Source organism: Pongo pygmaeus, chromosome 16 (assembly GCF_028885625.2).
Source record: "Pongo pygmaeus isolate AG05252 chromosome 16, NHGRI_mPonPyg2-v2.0_pri, whole genome shotgun sequence".
Taxonomy (NCBI): domain Eukaryota; kingdom Metazoa; phylum Chordata; class Mammalia; order Primates; family Hominidae; genus Pongo; species Pongo pygmaeus.
In genome coordinates, this window is record NC_072389.2 from 68,134,476 (window position 1) to 68,156,648 (window position 22,173).

General features: G+C 43.5%; 1 protein-coding gene across 7 annotated transcripts in view; it reads left to right on the forward strand.

The window, feature by feature from the left end:
- Positions 1 to 22,173, forward strand: part of TLN2 (talin 2) — a 449,658-nt gene that overhangs the window by 349,694 nt on the left and 77,791 nt on the right. For all 7 annotated transcript variants that reach the window (XM_054451016.2, XM_054451019.2, XM_063652682.1 and 4 more), the window contains 8 exons: positions 6,606 to 6,699; positions 8,663 to 8,752; positions 10,636 to 10,758; positions 12,104 to 12,247; positions 13,863 to 14,024; positions 19,992 to 20,132; positions 20,583 to 20,764; positions 21,856 to 21,988. In XM_054451016.2, the coding sequence (XP_054306991.1) occupies positions 6,606 to 6,699; positions 8,663 to 8,752; positions 10,636 to 10,758; positions 12,104 to 12,247; positions 13,863 to 14,024; positions 19,992 to 20,132; positions 20,583 to 20,764; positions 21,856 to 21,988 (1,069 nt within the window). The remainder of the gene's footprint in view (positions 1 to 6,605; positions 6,700 to 8,662; positions 8,753 to 10,635; positions 10,759 to 12,103; positions 12,248 to 13,862; positions 14,025 to 19,991; positions 20,133 to 20,582; positions 20,765 to 21,855; positions 21,989 to 22,173) is intronic.

The following is a 22,173-nucleotide window of genomic DNA, read 5'->3' on the forward strand; positions in this document are numbered from 1 at the left end:
GTGTGTGTGTGTGTGTGTGTCTTTATATCTCCCCTGGGAGATCAATGGCTGTTTTTTAAATTGTCAGCATCAAGAGACCTGAATTATATTCCAAGCTTTAATACTTGACTAACTCAGTCTCATTGGTCAGGTTGCTCAGCCTGTCTAAACTTTCCCATCTGCAAAGTGGGGGTGTGAACTACATCATCCTTAAAGCTCTCCTTAGCTCTCAGCACGTAAGATCTCATGGTGCTCATGGTCCAAACATGCCCTTCCTCCCTTCTTGGCTTGTAGTGGGGGGTGTGTGTGTGTGTGTGTGAAGGGTTAGACACTGTCAGAGCAGTTTGCTTGCAAACCCTTGAGTTTCTTCATTTATTCCTGGAAGGTACATTTTAACTGCAAACAATAGCTAGAGCCACTAGGGGACTGGAAAATTATCTTCCCATCTCATGCTTTGTTCGTGACTATTCTAGTAAATAAGTGACCTCCCTTGATGGTGAGAGAGATGGGAGGTGGGGTTGGGGGTGATGTCTGTTCTGTTGAGCAGCTGTTTCTGATAGAAAACCCCCTCTTGATCGTTGCTTTTTTTCCTACAAAGAGCCTTTGGATAAGGCAACTGACATTTCCAGGTATCTGAACTCAGATGTTTTTCATTATCTTCAATTTTTTGCATCATTTCAAAATTACAGTTTCCAACTTGGAATGGTTTCACTCTCCCAAATTGTGGGAAGGAGGGGGAATGTATAAATTGCCCTTTTGAAAGCCAGATATAGAAGGAAACAGAGCCGGAAAGAATATTGCTGGTGTATGGCTCTGTTAATAGGTGCAGGCCCCCTGGTGGTGGCTTCGAAGAAAGGACATGGGGAAAAGGGAAAAAAAAAAGCTTTCTTTGCCTTTCTGTGCCGGCTTTTAGCAGTTGACAGAGAATTCCCAGCCTGGTGATTTCATAGCCAAGTAAGCACTTAAAAATCATCACGTGAAAATGATTGTCTCGGGATGGAACTGTTGCAAGAAAACGCTGGCACATTCTCCTTGGTTTCTTGGCACATTTTGGCAAGCTTCTGCTCCCTGGGGCTGTTTCTCAGCAGAGACTCCAGCCAGGTCAAGAGGGTCAGGCAGGCTCCTCTTGGGACACAAAGCTCTGCCAGGCTGGGGTTCATTCATTCATTGTCTTATTCATTCATGTCTTCATTACATAGATTTTCATCACAGGCCTGATGTGGGTGAGGCCTAGTGCTGAGTGCACACTGTGAATAAGACAGGGCCTGTCTTATTATGTGTGTCTTTATATCTTGTGTATTTATAACCTTCATTATGTGGCCCTGGTGGAGTTAGGCAGGACTCACCACATGCTCCCCTCATTTCATCTGGGCCTAGAACAGTCCTGCATAAAAGTGCACAGGAAGCTGGGCAGAAGGGATCTGATCATCATAGTCTCAGTCTTCAGTCCTCTGTCCTCCTTGTTCTTGAGACTGTCAGGTCCTGCCTGTCCTTCCTGTGTGTATCCTCAGAGTCCCCAGAAATGCCACTGCGGGGACCCAGGCCTCGACCAACTCAGCCCTGTCCCACTCCTGTGTTAACAGTCTCGAACCCCTTATTATTTGTGGTCTCTGTGGTCCTTCTTGCCCTGGGAAGAAAAGGTTTGCCTCTGGAGAAAAAAGTAGAGGATGTCTTTTTCCTCTGTTCTTAATTCTGCCTCCGAGCCTGGGTACGTTTTGGGCTCCTTGGTTTTGGATGCCTAGCCCCTTGGTTTTGGATGCCTAGGAGAGAGGAAGTCATTTGCTATTTAGTGCCTGGCTTGTTCATTTTCTTCCCGTGTAAGCGTTTGGGTTCTGGCTCTTTTCTGACAAGTTGGGTGGAGCTGGAGACACTTTGTCACCCATTCATCAGCCTTTTTCCCCAACCGGGGGCTGGTCAGGTGCTCCTTAAACTTAGTCAAGGAAATAGAAAGCTAGCTTGTAGTTGCCAAAAGGAAGGGGGTATCCTACCTCTGAACACCTTCCCTGAATCACTGCTCACCACCACAGTCATCCTGGCCAGAAGGACTCCAGAACTGAGAGGGCTTTAAGCCCACAGCGGTCAGCATCAGACCCCCGGGCCAGGTTTCAGCTGCTTTCCAGTCCACAGAGGGTGCTTCCTAGGAACTCACAGGTAGCACCTGCCCCCCTGGCTCCCCTTTGGTCTGAGGTTCTTGCTGGACGGGGCTCCTCGTGTCCCCAAAGACTGTGAAGATGGATGGTCTAGCAAGCAGCACAAACGAGAAGAGTGCGTTTGCTCCGTAAACAGAAAGGTGTACAAGAGACCTTTGCTCTCTGTGGGTCCTACCTAGAATGTTTCCTTCCCTCTATCCAAATCAGGATCTCACTCAGCCCTGACTTTTCCAATTGCTTCAGTCTACATCGAGCCCTCCCTTTCAGGCAGACTGTGTGCCCTGCGGCTGAGGCTTTCATTTTCTTCCGGCTCCCTGCGAGTCCCTACATACATCTGGTCCCTTGCTCAGTGATCCGTCATGTCCTGCCGGGTGTCCCGCCCTGGTACTGCTTTCTTTCATCCAACTTCTTTGTACCTTGTCTTCTCATTGTCTTGCCTTTTCGATTAGATTGCAAACACCTTGCCATCCTAGAGAGACATAAACGATTATTTTTGTTATTTTTAATTTATTTTTTTTTTTTTTAAAGAGAGGGAGTCTTGCTGTGTTGCTCAGCCTAGTCTCGAACTCCTGGCCACAACCTCTGGAGTAGCTGGGATTATAGGCACAAACCACCATGCCCAGCTAGATGATTATTATTATGTTTTTATTTATTTTTATTTTGAGATGGAATTTCACTCCGTCGCCCAGGCTGGAGTGCAGAGGCGCGATCTCGGCTCACTGCAGCCTCTGCCTCCCGGGTTCAAGTGATTCTCCTGGCTCAGCCTCCCGAGTAGCTGAGATTACAGGCACATGCCACCATGCCCAGCTAATTTTGGTATTTTTAGTAGAGACGGGGTTTCACCATGTTGGCCAGGCTGGTCTCAAAACTCCTGACCTAGTGATCCACCCACCTCAGCCTCCCAAAGTGCTGGGATTCTAAGCGTGAGCCACCACGCCCGGCCTAGATTATTTTTTAATCTCTATGCCTTGACATAACAGGACCCTGGGAATACAGAAAGGTCGATTTCGATTTGCTCTTTCCTCCTTTCCCAGGCGCCTCTTCCCTGGAGGCAGGCAGACAGATGTCTGCTGCTGCTTTTTACCTTCTAAGCTCCTGACTGGGTGACTTGTGCTAAATAGGTAATCAAAAGCACAAAGTGGTTGATTTTCTTCTCACATTCCTCCACCCCAATTCTTTATCTACTTAAAACTTCCAGCCAGAGCTCTCACACTTCAATTGAATCTGTTCAGCATCTCTGAACACTAAATAATGTTTTACCTTAACCCTTTTTAACCATTGAAGTTGTAGATCCCAATTTTTTTAGAAACTGAGAGTAGATAGATAATCCTAGATGAAAACACTATCTCTGTAAGGTAGCATTATGGTTATTTAGCTTTTTTGTATTTTGAAAAATGAACTTACGTAGCTTTGATCACTAAAAAAAGATTGTAAAAAAAAAATAAAAGTAACTGTACTTCAGACCTATTTGGATTTACAAAGAACAGTGACCCTTCTAATTTTGGCCAGATTTTTTATGATAATGTAAATTGATTAATTTCTAATGGGAGGTAGATTTATTGAAATTTTTTCTTTCAAAATAAGATTATAAAGTCCCTTCACCTTTTAATATATGTCATTCTATCATTTTCTATGCATATATATGTTTATTTTTAGAGGGGTAGGCCCATTCTATTCTATTTTGTAAGTTTTATTTTCCTTAATCATGTAACACATATATTCATCTGTGACATTAGTAATATATGCTACACACTGACTTTTAATGGGTCCCCAGGATTCTCTTGTGGGCTGTATATTTATTTAATCCTCTATTCTTGCGTATTTGAGTTGCTCCGTATTCTTTGCTCTTATAAATAGCTGCTGGGGTCTAAAACATAAATATTGTTTTTCATTGTCAAATTTACATAACCGTTTGCCTCTGGACCACTTAGCATGTATTTAGCTATGTAATCCCGACTGTAAAATTAGTTATGGGAATTCGTGATAGCTAAATAATGCTTCTTAGTTCTGGATCAGTATTACCTAAGTATCTCACTTAGACATGCGATGCTGTGCTGGCACTTTTGTGGATTACCCAGCCACAAACCCTTAGTCTGTTGGTTTTTGTCCCAAGTTTTTATTTGAAAAAATTTTACATCTACATAAAAGTTTAAGAGTTGAGGAAAACTGGCAGCTTTCCCACAGCTGTATATCCTCTGGATTCACCAATTATAAACACTTAGTTTTTAATGGAAGAAACTTTTATATAGCAACAAAGTTTTTTAAAAAACACAGATAAACAGGAAACACAGAGAGAATTAAGCTAATTCGAAAGTTTCTGTGATATGTGGAAATAGCACCAAACGATCATGCCATTATGATGTTGATATATGCCAGCCTATCTCAGAAGTGTGTCTCAAGGCCACCACCATGTAGAACAGGGTGCTGGACTCCCCAGGAGGTACTTTAAAAGCGCGCATTGAGGACTACACCCTCCGCAATCCTTGGAACTAGGGATTGTCCGGCTGTCTCCTTGTTCTTGTTTTGCTTTGCACCATAGAGAGCGCAGTGCTTCCCAGTGACACCCTAATTCAATAGTAGTTACCAAATAAATGAATCACCAGAGTCAATCTTACAAAAACTATTTTAGAATTTTTCCTATCACCCTAGCTTAACTTAAAATTGAAAGCAGTATCTCCTCATCAAATAATTAAGCCGATTGCTTTTGTACATTGGCAACATCATTTTCTGTCTAATTTGATATTCTGTGGGAAGCTGCAAAGCCAATTTAACTAATAAAATGAGGCATCTTTTATATTAGTGTTGGTGATTAACAGCAATATGTGCCTATTTTATTTTTGTTTAACTTGCCAAAGCTGCAGTGGTTAGAAACTGAGTAGAATTCTGGGCCCTGCCAGAAGTGTGGACCAGTTATGACACTGCAGAAAAGAATTATGTATTTGGTTTTGGAGTCAGATGGGCATGAGTTTAAGTCTTATTTCTGCTACTTATTTGTAGCATCCCCTTTGGGAGTTATCTCAGATTTTTCATTTATAAAATGCATGGGTTTTCAATTTTAAGACTTAGTATAAAGCTAGTCGTTAAGACAGTGTGGTATTGACAAAACATTGACCGTGTAGATCAGTGCAACACATATCAATGGTGAAAAGATTGTCTTTTCAACAAATGGGGCTGGAACTATGGGGCTTACGTATGCAAAAAAATGTTTTAAACAACTATGAGCTATATCTTATACTATACAAAAAGTTAACTATGAATGGCCGTGACTTTCAAAATTATCCATGTCATTACTTCAGACAAATTAAACAGGGGCTGCCCAGGAGGGACAGAGTCCTTGTCAATGACTTGTGCTAAATAGGTAATCAAAAGCACAAAGTGATTAATTTTCTTCTCACACTCCACCCCAATTCTGTATCTACTAATGGGCTACCTCTTAGAAACAAGTAAAGTCATATAAGAGTCCCTAGTTTATTTCTGTTAATGTTAACAAAGAAAATAGCTATTTTAATGAATAATTTTGTGGTCGCTTTTGGGAACCAGTCAATCGTATAGAATTTAATGGAAGGAAGAAATTTTAAAATCATAGGCACAGTTCACTCTATGTCCATGTATTAAAAAATGTACAAAATATTTTGTACATTTTTTATCTTGTTCCATGGGGTTATCTTGTTCCATGGGGACTGCTGATGAAGGGTCTTAAATAGTGCTAATACGGTCTATTTGCTTGTTGCGAATTCTTTCTTATGAATGTATTAGCTTTCTTAGGAGAACTACAGTGGACCCTTGACCAATGCAAAGGTTAGGGGCACCGACCCCTGCACAGTCAAAAATTTGTGTATAGCTTTTGCTTCCCTAAACTTTACCAACAGCCTACTGTTGACTGGAAGCCTTGCTGATACCATGAACAGTTAACACATAGTTTGTATGTTGTATGTTAATGTATTATGTACTGTATTCTTGTGATAAGTTGAGCTACTAACAAAATGATAAGAGAAAATGTACTTTTCACTAAGTGGAAGTGGATCATCATAAAGGTCTTCATCCTCATACTCGTCACATTGAGTAGGCAGTGGAGGAGGAGGGGTTCATCTTGCTGTCTGAGAGGTGGCAGAGGTGGAATAGGTGGAAGGGGAGAAAGGAGAGGTAGACACACTGGTGTGACTTTTACTGAAAAAAAAAAAAAAAAAACCCACCTATAAGCTGATTTGCACAGTGCAAACCCATGTTGTTCAAAGGTCAACTGTATTAGGACCCCTTCCAGATCTAGCAAATGAATAATCAGAGGCAAGGTAGGGTTTCTCATTCTGTCTTCCCTGGGTGTGGTTTATTTTTGGTTGTGTAGAGCCTCTGCAGAAGAGTTCTACTGGGGACCCGAGCTGAAATAGTGAATTAATTGTATTTCTGGTGAGCCTGCAAAGCATTGTAGGGGAAATTACTGTTGATCTTTAAAAAAAAAAAATTCTGTTTCTGTCACAGAGCTGTGACAGAGAGCATCAATCAACTCATCACTCTGTGTACCCAACAAGCTCCGGGCCAGAAAGAGTGCGATAATGCCCTCCGGGAGCTCGAGGTAGGTCCCTGGGAAGGCTGCTGAGGACTTGAGAGAGGGAATGTCTGTGTCTGTGTGTCTGTCTGTCTATGTCTGTGTCTGTTCTTTCCCTATAGGGCTAGTTTTCTCTTCTCTGTCCTTGCCTTTTATCTTTCCTCGGAGGCTGTTAAGGCCAAAGTTCCAATCCAAGTGGAAAGAAACTGAAGAGAAACTAGATTTAGTGGGATTATCATTCCTGCTTCTCCTGTTTCCAGTAGGATGAGATGTATTTTGTTAAAGGATTCTTTATTTCAAACAGGAAGAGGCCTGTGATGTTGGGTGTAGGCTGAAGATCAGCAATTTTTACCTAAAAAAAATATTGGAGAGATTATTCTGGAACAATGGGGAGAGAGCTAGAGGCTGAGATAGGTGTTCTTTTGAGTAAAAATGGTTTTCCCATACACTGTGTCTGTACCATGTAGGGAATATGTAAGAGGAATCTTAGGACTAACAGTACTTACACAGTCAGGGTGGCTGTGGGGCCCCTAAGGGCCCAGAACACAGTGTGGGTGCTTTTCATTTTATACTCATACTCGTTTATGCTTGAAAAGTTATGTATCCCCAAAGAATGTGTGTGTGGGTAAACATAAAATCAGTGTACCTACTTGTATGTCCTAACCAATGCCAGTTATATTGAGATGCCAGATGAGTATCTCAGTAGATGTGGGTTGGTTGTCCCAAGGTACCTTTCGTTTTCTGGATGATCAGCATGGGTCTGGCATGGTGGGAATACCCACTGCAGCTTCTGAAGCATTTGATTGAGGTCCTGCTACTGGCACTAGGCCATTGTGCACAGCTGGAAATGAGAAGGGGATTGTTATCACAGGACCGAAGCATTCTGAAAACAGTTGAGAATGTTTCTTACATTGGCTGAATTACTACCCTATTCTGCTGTGTTCACATTTGCAAATATAAATATGTAGGTTGTTGATCTAAATGAGCTCTGTTGGCCTAGGTGCCAATACTCCGTCCCTTATTGATATCCTTGGTTGAAAAAGTTGACTAGTTTAGGATTGCTGTTAATAGAACAATTTTGAATATCCAAGGAGTGGGAGGAGGTTCTTGAATGAAATGAGCTCATTCCTTACACTGCCCTCTTCTCTTTCCCTCCCATCTTTAACAGCTCAGCAGTTCCCCTTCCTTCTCTCCCAGCCCCCGACCAGCCTTTGTAACTCAAATGACTGTCTTTTTGTTGGCTGTGTCCCAAAGATTGTTGGGTCCTAATGTACATTCTCACTCTCTGGGGAGGAGGTTAAATGGCTGCATCCCCAGGAAAAGTCCCTTACAAGTGGTGATCAAAGTTCATTACAATGCCATGACAGAGCTAGCCATGGTTTTCAGTGGCTTAGAGACACAGAGCCAGGCCCTATACCCATGTATTTCTTTGATGAGGACCTAAACAACAAGAAACGTTTTCTATACTGTTTAAATTAAAAACAAATGAACCATCGCAATGGACAGTTTGGGGGAATTACCTTCTTTCATGCCTTCCCATTAAAATGTTCCAAAATTGGAAAAACTGAGGGTTCTTACTGGTCATGAAGAAATGAATGAATGGCCTTTTGAAATTTAAACTCCTTAGAATTATCCTGCAGAGAAGTTGTGCTAATTGACCATGCATGTATTGCCTTGTATTAATGTTCTAATATGTTTTAAATGCCATCCTTCTATGTTTACCTTGTTTCTTCTCCTTCAAAACTGAAAACAAGAGATTCTCATCTCTGGCAAAGCTAACCAGAGACCCCATCCCCTGTAATGAGCATTGTGTTGCTAACAGGAAATCTGAAATCATGATACCATGATCTAAATTCTCAAACATCTGAGTAAAAGTGATCATGACCAGAAACTTGTATATGGAGGGAAAGTTGATGGTTGGTAGTTGATGTTGAATTTCTTTTGCTCTATGACATTTGCTTGCTTTTTATGTTGTGTTCCTCTTCTGTAGACTGTGAAGGGAATGTTGGACAATCCTAATGAACCTGTTAGTGACCTCTCTTACTTTGACTGCATTGAGAGTGTGATGGAAAACTCCAAGGTAAGACTGCCTGTGCCATAAGTCAGAAGTTAGCATTGCTCATCAATGTGGGGAGAAGTTTAGACATGCCTTCTGTGCATCTGCCTGTGGCTGGTCTGCAGGGCTAGCCGCATGTAACATGAAGCCTGTTTGTGGAGCCCTTTGCTCAGGAGCTTCTCAAACTTGAGGGTGCATCAGAATCACCTGGAGGGCTTGTTAAATACAGATTGCCTACCCCCAAGTTTCTGTTTCAGTAGGTCTGAGATGAAGCTGAGATTCTACGTTTCTGACTATCTCCCAGGTCCTGCCCCTGTGGTCCAGGAACCATACTTTGAGAACCATTTCCTCTCTTTTTTCACAAATGGGTCTTATTGTGAGTCAAATCGTGTATTTTCTACACCGGAACTGATTTGGAAAGTCCTTCAGTGACTTGACTTACGTGGGATCCTCTTATGTGTTCTTTTGCAGTCTATTCATGGCATGCATTCTCAAGGAGGGTGAAACTGTTTTGTTTTGTTTTGGTAGGACATTGGAGAGGTGTTGAAAAAAATTTAAGATAATATAATGGCTTGTTACCCTGCTCCTATCTTAACCTTACTCAACAAAATCTTATTCTTTGATATTTGATTAGGGAAAAAAAACATAAAAGTCTCCTTAGTGGAATAATAATAAAAAAAAACTGTTGAGAAACACTCCTCTGTAGTAATCATACCAGTGTCTTTTGAGAATGCCTTCAAATCAGAAGGTGAAAATCAAATACAAGGGAGAAGAATGGATGTCGAGCTGTTGCAATCTGACTTTGTAGCTGAAACATGGTCACTTTTATTCTAGCGGGGAAACATCTGTGCTGGTAATGTCAAAAGGACTCCGTTTGATTTGGGCTAAAACTAGAATTTCCTCATCCAGTACCTTTTATGGAATTATGGATTGTCTAAGGGAAAGAGGCATACAAACTCAGATCCAAAGAAATGGTTCCTTCTTAAAGAGGAATGTGAGCTTCGGAGGGAGGGGGAAATATTGTACATAAAACTACCCTCTACTTTCTCTCTTTTTTTTTTTTTTTGCAAATCCTTATGTAAACTGGATTATTTTGTATATCTAATCAATTTTAGGGAATTTATTCCCTTCCAAGATGGCTTATTGACAAATGGTCTCTGCTTTGGGTTCTAGGCAATACCATAGTCTCTCCACAGGGTAAAACATCCTCCAGTTCCATCATTGTTGCCAAGGAAAATATGACCAGCCCTCCTGGGGCATAATGAGGGAACACCAGATTTGCCCTGGGCACCCTGTACCTGCCCATATGACCTTCACTGTGACCTTGTACAGGATGCATGACCACTCTGGGTTGGATTCTGAAGGTTAAAATCTCTTTCAGCTGTTATTGTAAAGATCTCCGAAGAAAGAATACACCACACAAGTGATTTTCAAAATAAGGCAAAATTCTTACAGTATTTAGGAAACATACTTAACAAAGATCTCTATTTAAATTTTACTGTCAGTAACTAGACAAATGATATCTGGAAGGGTGAGTATCATGCTTTCTGATTATGACCTCACCTACAGCTCAATGGATATGATTTTTATATTCTGGGAACTAGTTCTCAGTTTAGACCATTCACCCATGAGTTGCCTTTTATAGACTCTACTATATTGTCTGTGTATATTAACTGTAACTGCTTGGAATATAGATAACTTTGGGGTTATACTTTCATTGTACTTATCTCTTTGTGGAATGGAAATGATGTAATTCTCTTCCATCTCTTTTTAATCCAAATAAAGGAGAAAATGTCAAATGTTCCAAATTAAGTTGCCTTGAATATTAAAGTTGGAGTATAGCCTCCTTTACCCCTTGGTTTGAGGCAATACTGGATAGAGAATGTTGCTGGCCATTTGTTTTGCAGGTTCTGGGTGAATCGATGGCAGGGATTTCACAGAATGCCAAGACCGGAGACCTCCCTGCCTTTGGGGAATGTGTGGGGATTGCATCCAAGGCTCTCTGTGGGCTGACAGAGGCCGCAGCCCAGGTAAGGCGCTGGTCCTGATGCAGCCATGTGCCCTGTGCCAGATCCCTGTGGGAGGTGTGGGGGAACTCCAGCTGTACCTCTCTCTCCAAGTACCACCACAGAAACCATGGGAAAGGCAGTGGCTTCTGTGCTGGCTGGGGCATTTACACAAAACATGAGCCAGTTACCCTACAGGAGCAGAGCAGCCATGGGCCAGGCTGGGGAGCATGGCGAGACTCAGTACAGACCCAGCATATAGGTTCAGAGTCCAACTTTTCAATCCTTTTAAAAGTTTTTATTATAGATGAGTTGTTTGGGGTAGAAAAATAAGCACTAAATAATTTAAATTTGCTAAGGCTTTAGAAATGCAAAACTGTTATGTCATGCTCTTTTTAGGATCAGAGAGAGAAAAAAATTAGATGCTATCATGCAGAGACATGATATGGCACATTCCTTGCCCTTCTTTGACTATCCTATGTATTTTCAATGATGATTGACCTCCCATGACAGAAGCTTCAAAGATGTCAGCATCTACTTTAAAGCGTTCATCATTTGACAGTTACCTTGAACTTAGAAGATTTTACTGAACCACAGAGAAACATTACTGGTTTAGGGGATGAAATTTTCTACCTTTATCCTTCCCCTCAGATCTCAGGAGAAATGAAATAAGATCAAAATTCCTGTGCACAGATGCATTTTTTCTCTTTTATTTGGCTGACATATCTAAACAGAATTGCAAAGAGAAGCCCTTCCCTTGTGCCCTCTTGTCCTCTTGGGAACCAAATGCTGTCTTTTTTGTTGTTTTTTTTCTGAGCCATCTTACTCGATTACAAAGTTAAGATCCCTTCTGCTATTGAAAATACTGACCTAAGCAATAAGGACATGCTTCGGTAAGCTATGAGATGAGGAACCCTAGGACAGGGCAGGCTCCACGGTTGGCTGACCCAGCAGCTCCACGCCATTAGTCTGCATGCACCCACTGTTTTCTGCCTCTCCTGTCTGCCAGCCAAAGAGTCAGCTTCATGCTGAGGCTGGGCAGCCTCGTGATCACAAGATGGCTGCCAGAGTAGTCGGGGCTGCGTCCATCCTTATCCATGCCCCCAAAGAAGAATTTCTTGAGGCTCTCTCCTAAGAACAAGGAGACTTTGTTCCATGAGCCTGTGATAAACTCCTTCTGGTATGTCAAGCTGGCATAAACCTGTTCATTGTTACACCCTTATTGGTGAGCGGGATGAGATGACCTTGACCAATTTGAACTAAGGAGTGCCTGAGTGTGACAGCTGCATGTGTAGTGCGGACCATCATCCCCAGCAGGCTCACCTAGGAGCACAGAGCCTGAGCTGTGGTTTTTCTCTTCCCTTTCTAGGCTGCATACTTGGTTGGCATCTCTGATCCAAACAGCCAGGCAGGCCACCAGGGCCTAGTGGACCCCATCCAGTTTGCTAGGGCTAACCAGGCCATCCAGATGGCATGCCAGAACTTGGTGGACCCTGGCAGCAGCCCATCACAGGTAACTGTTGGGGAGGATGTAAGATTTCAAGCCCTTAAGCAGCTCCTCTAGGTAAGTTGTGGGAAACTATGAGAAATTAGTAAAGAATCTTGTTCTTTCAGAGCTTGCAAAGGTAGCTAAATGCCAGCACTGTAGATAATGACTTAGGTGGGAGCAAATATTGCAAAATATGGTGAATCCGGAAATTTGTAAGTGCCTTGAAATGGGGTGCCAGAAGGCAAAAGGAGTAAAGTAATCACAGTGAGATTGACAAGGAGTCTTCATTCATTTCAGGGGACATGCATTGAGGGCTTGTTCTGTGCTTAGCTGTAAGGGGTCAGTGTGCGCAGGGCTCCATTTTCTACCCCTTGGCTCTTAGTGTGTTAGGCAAAGTTTGGAAAATGCAATGACCAGGGCACAATGACAGTGCCAGGGATGTGCAAAGGAAGGTGTGATTAATTCTCCAAGGGGGCTGTCAGGGATCACTTCACAGAAGTGACGGCACTGAACCGGGCCTCAAAGTTGGGTAGAATCTGCAGCATAGAAAGAAGCCAGAGTGACATTTCAGGAAGAGCTAGTACATGTGACATTCCATAACACCTCTCATACCTGAGTGGCACGGGGTCCCAGTCACTTATTAAAACAGTGTGTACCGCAAGGAAGAAGAAGTGGCTGGAATGGGGGTGGCGAAGGCAGTCTTGTTAGTGACATGTCCACCATCAACCTGGGGCCCACGTTCTTGAAGCAGGAGAAGGACCTGAACAAAGAAGGAAACACAAGGACCATGTGGACCTAAAGCAGCCCCGAAAGCTGGTGTATCTGCGAGTCCTTACCCATCCAGCAAGGCCAAAGGGGTGTTACCAGCCTCAGCAAAGCAGAACAGGTAGATTCAGGAAAGCAAATGAGTTGAGGCTGGCAGGGTGGAGCCTGTGGAACTTCCTGAGGCAGACACCTCAGTAGGTGCCAGCAGCCCTCCATGGATGAGGAGGGAGCTGTTGCACCTTGATGTGTATTTTTCTCATCTGGATCTGAGCTCTACAGTATGGTGGCCACTGGCTACATGTGGCTGTTAAGCACTTGAAATGGAACTAGTCCAAATTGCGATGGGTTGTAAATATGCAGTGCACACTGAATTTCAAAGACTTGGTATGATAAAAAGATTGTAAAATCTCAATATTTTTAAATTGATTATATGATGAAATATTTCGGATATACCAAGTTAAATAGAAGAAATTATTTCATTAATTTCTCTTGTTTCTCTACTTATTTTAAAGTGACTACTAGAAAACTTAAAATTGTGTATGTGTAGACCTTGGTTAAGTTTCTGTACCCTGGACCTCCTATCTGGGGTTCCAAAGGCTACCTGATTACATCTCCTTTAAGACTACCTGTAGCTCAGCCTATCCCACCACTATGTCAGCAACTCCTTTTTTCTTGTTCTTTCTTTACTATCTGTGCTTAAGATTTCTTGCCCTCCTCTTTCTTGGAGTGACTTTGAGGGTGGCAGAACTAGACATGCTGGTAATTACACAGGCTCTGAACATGTGAGTTGAACAGGAACCCAGGGCCAAGGACCAGGGTGGACCCATCTGCACTGTAGCATGGGGTACCCCCAACCTAGCTCCATGGTTTGTAGGTCCTGTCAGCTGCCACAATTGTTGCCAAGCACACGTCAGCCTTGTGCAATGCCTGCCGCATCGCCTCATCCAAGACGGCCAACCCAGTAGCCAAGAGGCACTTTGTCCAGTCAGCCAAGGAAGTCGCCAACAGCACTGCCAACCTGGTGAAGACCATCAAGGTAGGTCGCTGGACTACAGGCCTTATTCAACTCTGTAACTCCTGTTCTGGAGGGGGAAGGGGAACAAGATTTAAGCTCCACTCCTCTCCTTGTCTAGTGAAGCTTAACTTCTAATTCAGTCTTATGGTTTATGTCACTGAATAGGCATCCCTTACTAATGGAGATACTCTTCATGAAAAACCAACAGCCTTGGGCTCTACTAACCTTTTAGATGGTGGGGAAGGAGGCCTCCCCAAATTCTGTACATGAGGAGCTTAGGGACAGAACTCTGGTGGGAAAGGGTTGGTTATAGGGTATCTCTTAGCACTATGCTTGCGTAGCAAATACCCCGATTTTACTTAAACGACATGTTTACTTGCGGCGTTTTTGGGTGGGCTAGTAGAGGGCTCTCCCATCATTGCTGAATATATCTGGACCAAGAGAGTAGGTGGAAGGAGAAGGGAATGGGAAATTGTGGAAAAATCACTTAAAACATTTTCATCATTCCCGTGATATTAATTCTGTTTATAGCTGTTTGAATGTTTTAAGTGGAGCATCAACTTTTAAAAATAGAGCATCTGGTGTTCATTAAAAATTCACCTTTGCATTAAGGTATATGGGCATGTGGCGGGTGGGCAGGTTCACTTGCAAGAAGCAAGTGGGAATCACTGGGCCGTAGTACTTGTAGGTGGGTGATGAAGCCACAAACACAGTCAGCCCTCAGCTAGGACCAAGCAGGCAGCAGGCAGCTGACCTGTGAGAAAACAGCCACAGCCTGGACAACAGACCACAGGCAGAAGGCCCAGCACCATCGCCCCAGCTCCCTCCACAGCCCCAGCCTTCAAAGGAGCATTGTCATGGGAGGCAAGATACCAGTTCTGTGTTAAACCCTGGACACCACTGAAGGGAAAGGCATTGAAGGAGTTAACACTTTTTACTTAAGGGTTTTGTATTCATTCAGATAGGAGGGTTGGCTTTGCTGCTGGGACAGTCCTAGAGTAAGAGAAGTTTTCCCAGTTCTCTCCAGAGGATAGGACACTGCACACCTCATTTTATTTTGACTACAAAAAGCCAGTGCAATTGCCTGCAGAAATCAGTCAACAGGATGACCAAGCAGAAGCAAAAGGAGAGAACACCCAGCCCAGCGCCAGTTGGAAGCTGGCAGTCAGCACATGGGGCTCGCACCGCAGTCAGCAGCTTCTTAGCTATTTAAACAAAGAGTCTTTTTTTTTAGAAATGAACAAACAAAAACCCCTCCCTATTTGAAGGCAAGAGTAAGCTCAGTTGAAATTGAATAAAGCCAGTGTCCAGGTTCCCCATGATCCTGGTGGCATGTTACCTAAATTACCATCATAGTTCACAGTAATTAGGAAGTAATAAAGCTTACATTTAAAAATGTTTATTTTGTGCTTTGGGTATGTTATTCATTCACTCCATACAACCACCCTGTGCTTATCCCCATTTTACAGATGGGAATCTGAGGCACAAAGAGGTTAAGTAACTTTACCAAGGTGACCCAGTCAGGAAGTGGTGGGGCAGAATTCAAACACAGGCCCCAGAGCCCCTGCTTGCAGCCCTGGCATGCTGTTCACCTCTTTGGGATGGAGAGACGAAGTCATCTCTCCAGCCTGGAAGAAAGACCTTGCTGTGTTTGCAGGGCTTGTGTGTGAGTTTGGGGAGGCGAGGGTGGAAAGAGCAATAGAGTTGACAGCAGTGACATTGTTGGTTGCTGTGTAATGAGCTTATCTCAGTTAAAATCAATCATTTTCTGGTCGTTAAAAAACATTATATTTAGATGGACCAACGGAGTAAAAAAAGGAAAGACACTCTTTATTCTGTAGAAATTTCTGGAGCCCTTTCTTGTCTGCCTCCTCTTCATTTTTAAATCCTGACCTATCTCTATATAAAGCATCTCTGTTAAGATCTCATGTTCTTTTCAGATTCTCCTCATAGTGTCAAACCCTTTTTGCAATTCCCTGCAGCAAATTAGCTCTTGTGATGGCCTAGAAGATAGGCCTGTGCAGAACATCAGAGGAGGAATGTCGGGGGGTTGTAACGTGGAAAAGATAAAGGCCTCTGTCTCCTGGCGCACCCTGGGAACGAGGAGCAATGCAAGAGGAACAGAAATGAACATGCTGCCCCTCAGCGTGTGGAAATGGGCCTGGTTTTTCAATTCCCATCCTGTGGCAGGGTTTGCTGGGAGCCATGAGCTTTGCTTTTAATTTACTAACAGGAAAGTGGTAAAGGTCATTTCGCTGTAGCACATGGTACTATATACTGAATAGATTTCCTGTTTGAAGGAATGGTTGTATATTCTGTCAAACAGAAAAACAAATGAATATTTAATTCCCTCAGTGCTTAAGACAGCTGCCCTCATAGCTGCGTATTGCTCTTACGTTTTATGCTGCTTAGTGCTGTTTTTTTCTTTTAACCATGAGGATGTGCCCAAGCCTAAATCGCAGCTGCCACACCCTTACAGTCATGAAGAAGGGAGGGGCACCACCCAGAGAAGCACGAGGGAGCAGGAGCAGATTACCTCACACAGTGGCTCATCAGCATCAGTCACTACTGATGGCACTCTTTAAAATCCCAAGCAGGCCTCCACGAGAGTCCATTTCTGTGTTTCTGCCTCCTGCCAGGGATGGCTATAAATGCTGGGCATGGTAAAAGGATGCACACCCCTAACCACAATGGCTGTCTCTCCGAGTCACCACGTACGCTGTTGCCTGCCTTTCTCTCTTCATTCAGCTCATTACCTAGTCTTGAATCAGATGTGTGGAATGGAATGTTATTTTAAATGTGCAGTCACTCACATTTGGGTGCCAAGTAGAAATTATGCAACAGCAGCGTTTGTTTTTCTGAGAAGTTGAAGTTTGGCCTTGCCCCTCGCAGCAGAGTTAAAGCTCGGGGTTTTTGCAATTAAGCACTTTCAGTGTGTACCACAGACACCCGATCCAGCTCTCTTTAATCGAATTTGACTTGGCTGTGAGTATGCTTTCTTGGTCATCCCTATGTTTGGATTGGGAAAGTGGTTTCTTTAGAAGGAAAAGGAAAAAGGCTCTTGGGCTTTTGACTCCTTGTTCTGTTGCCTTTGTCTAAGGTCAGCAGGAGAGAAGGGAGCCAGGAGGCTCGGTTCATTGTTTGAGGCATGCCAGCGGGTAGCAAGGTGACCTCATCAAGTCGTGGCACTTTTCAGGTGCTGGTTTTATTGTCTGGAGAATTGGGGGTTTAAGCTTAAATTGTCTTTAGGGTCCCCTCTAACCCCCAAAGTCCATGAATCTTTGATTTTGTGCATACACAGAAATTGTTTCTCCCAGATGTCCGTGGTATTTTGCTAAGGGGGAACACTTGGAGCAGGCTTCGGGTTTGGGAGTGTTCTTGTCCTGGTGGGGCCTGGATATGTGGCTAAGTAAATTTACCCTTTCATCATTATGGCTGGTATGCCAGACATTCTGTGATATGGAAACTCTCATGCTTGCTTGAAATTTCACCATTGGGCAGCTTTGAGTATTCAGTTTACTTGAGTGGCTCTGCTGTGCCCAATGGAAGCAGAGTTCAGAAGTGAAATAATACCTGTGCAAACTATCCTTTCTGATGCCGGATGCCTTTTTTGGATGAAATAACTTGTCCTTTTTGAGAATGGAAAATGATTGATGTAGCTTGCTATTCTAGTTCATGTTATTCAAGGCTCTGACCTGCAAATAGCAATGGGCTATATGTTAATATGATTTTAGGGCCTGTGCTCAAAACAAAAGCCCCAAACAAACAAACCCTGTCTTTATTCTAATAGTGCCATCTGTGACACCTACAGAATTAGAAAACCATTCCTTGAGTTGTCATCTTTTTAGTTTGAAGAAGTTCAGCTTACCCTTAGTGGCTTGATTGGCTGCCCTTCTTCCCAATAGACTGAGAGATTTGTGGGAGCAGAAAGGGCAAGAGAAAAGCGTGGAGAGGTAAGAAGCAGAAAGGGGGAGCAGCACCAAGGGAAGGCTGAGCATCTCCTCTTAAGCTGGAAGTCATGTGATCCCAGCTAAAGGGGTATGATTGGAGAAAGCCATGTAGCCACTGGCGGGGCTGAGACCTGAGTTTCTTCCACTCCGAAGTCCACTCTTGCAATCAGCTTGCTTCACTCTTTTGCCTGTGTTTCGGCCCATCTGTGTCAGGCTCCTGCTGAGTGGCACCCACCCTGCCTCGCACTGGTGTTCTCAAATTGTTCTGAAGTCTGGTAAACCCCGACCTCCAGGGATCTACCAAACTTCAGAGCAATATTAACAGTGCAACAAGATCAGAGTACCAAGGTGGTTCACTTCTACGTGGCCAGTGCTGGCAGCGTAAATCAACATTTACCAAGTATGTAAGTGGTAGTGAGAAATGAGGCTTTATATGTGAGCAAGAAGTAGCCGGCATGCAAGGGTTTCCATTGGGCCTGGAAAAATGGCAGAACTGGAGAGGTGAGGGTAGGGTCAGGGCCTGTCTGGTGGGGGAAGGGCATGAGCCAAGGCGAGCCAGGCACTATATTAGCAAAAAACAGTAAATTAGCCAGGCTTGCGGGAATTCCTCTGAAAATATTAGCATTGTGGGTATGTAATTATTGTCCCAAGCTGCCAAGGCTTGATTGGAATGTAGTTGTTATTCAGAAATCGCCTTCAAACCAACGGTGCCTGCCTCCTCTTGCTTTATTGAAAAACAGAAATGCTCCCATCTCAGATCTGCTTTGCTTGGTAATGCCAGTGCCAAGCACTGTTTTTTTTTGATCCCAGTTGTCCAAATTGGCTTTATATGTTGCTCATAAGGGTTAAGTTAAAAGTTTAAGTGGTCATTTGACAAGGAAATTTGCATTCTTCTGCAAACATAACTGCCTTGTCAAGTGTAGCCTTTCGCTGGGAGGGAGGGTTTCTGTCATTGGGTCACACGCTATAGGTTCTAACAGTCTTGATCCTGAGGAGGTAGAGCCCAGGGCTGGGAACCTCATCGAAGTATTGACCCTTTGTGAGCAGTCTGGCATGGATCACAGGCCACATTCCTGGATTCTCATCCATCCAGACCATAAATCGGCAAAAGGCCTGATCACTCAATGCCATTGTGTTACCTGCCGTTAGTTTTTTTTTTTTTTTTAATTATGAAGCATAAGATACATATAGAGAAAACACGTTATGTTTAGAGTTCAGTGAATTTTCTTAAGTGGAACATACCTTGGTAACTCTAGCCAGATTAAGAAACAGAATGTTATTGACACCCAGAAGCTTTCCTTATGCTCTCTCCGGTCTTATCTGCTCTTCTAACACCCTAGATTAGGAGGACCACATGTGTTTGCACTTGGTACTAATGGAATTGTACAGGAGGTACCCATTTGTGGGTGGCCTGTTTTGTTAAATATTATGTTTGTGAGATCTGTTTGTATGGCTGGGGGTAGTTCTCATCTATTCCTTCCCGTTAGATTCCATTGTGTTCATTTCAGAATGATGACAGTTATGCCCACCTTGCCTTCATCAGTCATTAGGGAATATCCAGGTAAAACTTAGAAAAAGTTAAAAGTACTGCTTTAAAATACAGTAAAGTATGTTTATTGTTTGGAAGAGAATAGATTTAATCTGAGTAAAATGAAGGCAAAGATCCCAAGGATTATAGTCTCAAAAGTGAGGAGGAAAGTAGTCCCGCTGCATGGTCTGGTGCAGGGGGTCACGGGGCGTTGAAGAGCAGGGTGCTGTTTAAATCTGTGTGTCTGCTTCCTGTGAGTGGAAAGTTTACTGTGGAGTCAGTTGTCCTGTGAGCTACACATTTGTCTTTAATTCTCCACAACTGCTAACTGGGCCCCTCTGCTTGATGGCAGGGGTCTCTTTAATCAGTTCTTATTTATTGTTTATGAAGTCACCAAACATTTTCACTGTTCTCATTGAACCACCTTCTTTCACTAAGAGGTGATTACTGTGGTTCAGGAATAATTTGTGCTTCTCAATTGGGCAAAATCTCCCTGTTTTCTCCCATCAGGCCCTGGATGGGGATTTCTCTGAAGACAACCGCAATAAGTGTCGCATTGCCACCGCACCCTTGATTGAAGCTGTGGAGAACCTGACAGCGTTCGCCTCAAACCCTGAGTTTGTCAGCATTCCCGCCCAGATCAGCTCTGAGGTAGGGAGTTTTTGCAGGAAGATAATACTTAGGTCTTTGGCTAACTTTGTGTAGCACCAAATGAGTTAATAGTTAAAACTCCAAAAGCTCTCTCTGTCAACATGTAGGCTACTGTTACTCTTGTCAGTGATGACATGTGCACAGTTAGTGAAACACAATGACTACACCTCTCTTGAGAGATAACGTATATGTAGAGAACAATCTTACTGCCTAGGTTTGGGGCGATTCTTGGGATGTGTCACACTCAAAAAATGCTATTTAAGGGGCAAACATGGGCTTGAGTCCCCACCATGCAGACCCCTGGTAATCCAGTCTTCATGGTTCCCTGCCCTCTTTGTCTCCTTCAAAGGGCGGAGGTGGTGATTTGGCAAAGAACAGGACCTTTCAGGGCCCACGTCATTCACTCATGTCTTCGACCCTGACTTTGATTTCTCTGCTGTTTGGTCTCAGGGTTCCCAGGCACAGGAACCAATCCTGGTCTCAGCCAAGACCATGCTGGAGAGTTCATCGTACCTCATTCGCACTGCACGCTCTCTGGCCATCAACCCCAAAGACCCACCCACCTGGTCTGTACTGGCTGGACATTCCCATACAGTGTCCGACTCCATCAAGAGTCTCATCACTTCTATCAGGTCAGTTTCCCATCTGGAGGTTGCTGCCAGCCTGCATCTCAGCAGGGCAGGAGGAGGATAAGCCCACCAGGCTTTTTACTTAATAGTGATATTGTTGATCATTATCATCTTTTTCTTTTCTCCTTGGGGCCGGAAGCACTGGTCACAGTAGTAATTGCTAACTTAAGTACTTACCATATACCAAATACTACTCCAAGTGTTTTATCTGTGTTACTTTATTTGAACATCATAACAGTCTTATAAGGTACCACTGTCATTATTTCCCTTGTACTGATGAAAAAATTTAGGCAGAAAAATTTGGGTAATATCCCCAAGGTCACCTTAAGGCCCAATGGCTGTCTAATCACTGTACCACATTGTCCATATCTAGGAATTTAGGCATTGAGCACCATTGTTTATTTAGCAGGATTTGGGGTTGCAGTTAGTTTGCTAGTAAGACAAAGAGTATTCTAGGGCCTGCAGTAACTCTGAGCATCTGTGTCCTTGTCGATAGTGGGAGCCGAAAAAGACATCCCCAAGTAGACATAACATTTCTGAAGTTAACCAGTTAATACCTCACAGCATGAAATTCATCTTCCCTTAATTATATTTTGCTTCCTAGTTGCTTTTGAAGCTCAAAACCACAGTTAACTGTATTTCTTAATGCCTTACAAAGAAAAATTCACTACATGTTTTAATTCCTGCTGTAGCCCAGGACTTTGTGACTAGTATGCAATGTAGAAAGCATAATACGTTTGCACCGGAAATAGTGCTGACCACTTTTTTTTTGAATAAGAGTCCTGTGCTTAAGCCAGTGAATAGAGAATCCAAGTCCAAATTGCTTCCTTTGCAGTTGCCTGGTATCAGCCTAAGATAGAGGGCAGGACCATATTCTTTCCACCAGAAATAAGTAGAGTTATCTGAAGTGTTAAATTAAGGAATGCATGGGCTGTGCAGTGAGACATTGCCAACCAAGGGTCAGGGATTCCTCCTGAAAGGAGGTGACTGAGTCAGGGAGGAAGGGGACAGGGATCCTGGCCCACCAGTGCTGGAGCAGGCTGTGGGACTTGAGCCCCATGGAGCCTGTGTCCAACTTGCACTGTTCTTTCCAGGGACAAGGCCCCTGGACAGAGGGAGTGTGATTACTCCATCGATGGCATCAACCAGTGCGTCCGGGACATCGAGCAGGCCTCGCTGGCCGCCGTCAGCCAAAGCCTGGCCACGAGGGACGACATCTCTGTGGAGGTAAGCTGGGAATCTGGGGGCCTGCTTAGTAGCCTCTAGATATGTTGAAAAACCTTAGCATCAGACTTGGAGGGGTACAGGTGGTAGGGCCAAAATGTTTCTGTTGCTGGAGTTTCACCATTAGACAGCCATTCTCTGTGGAGCTAATCTGGGAACTTTTTGGAGAGGGCAGGGTAGATGCCAAG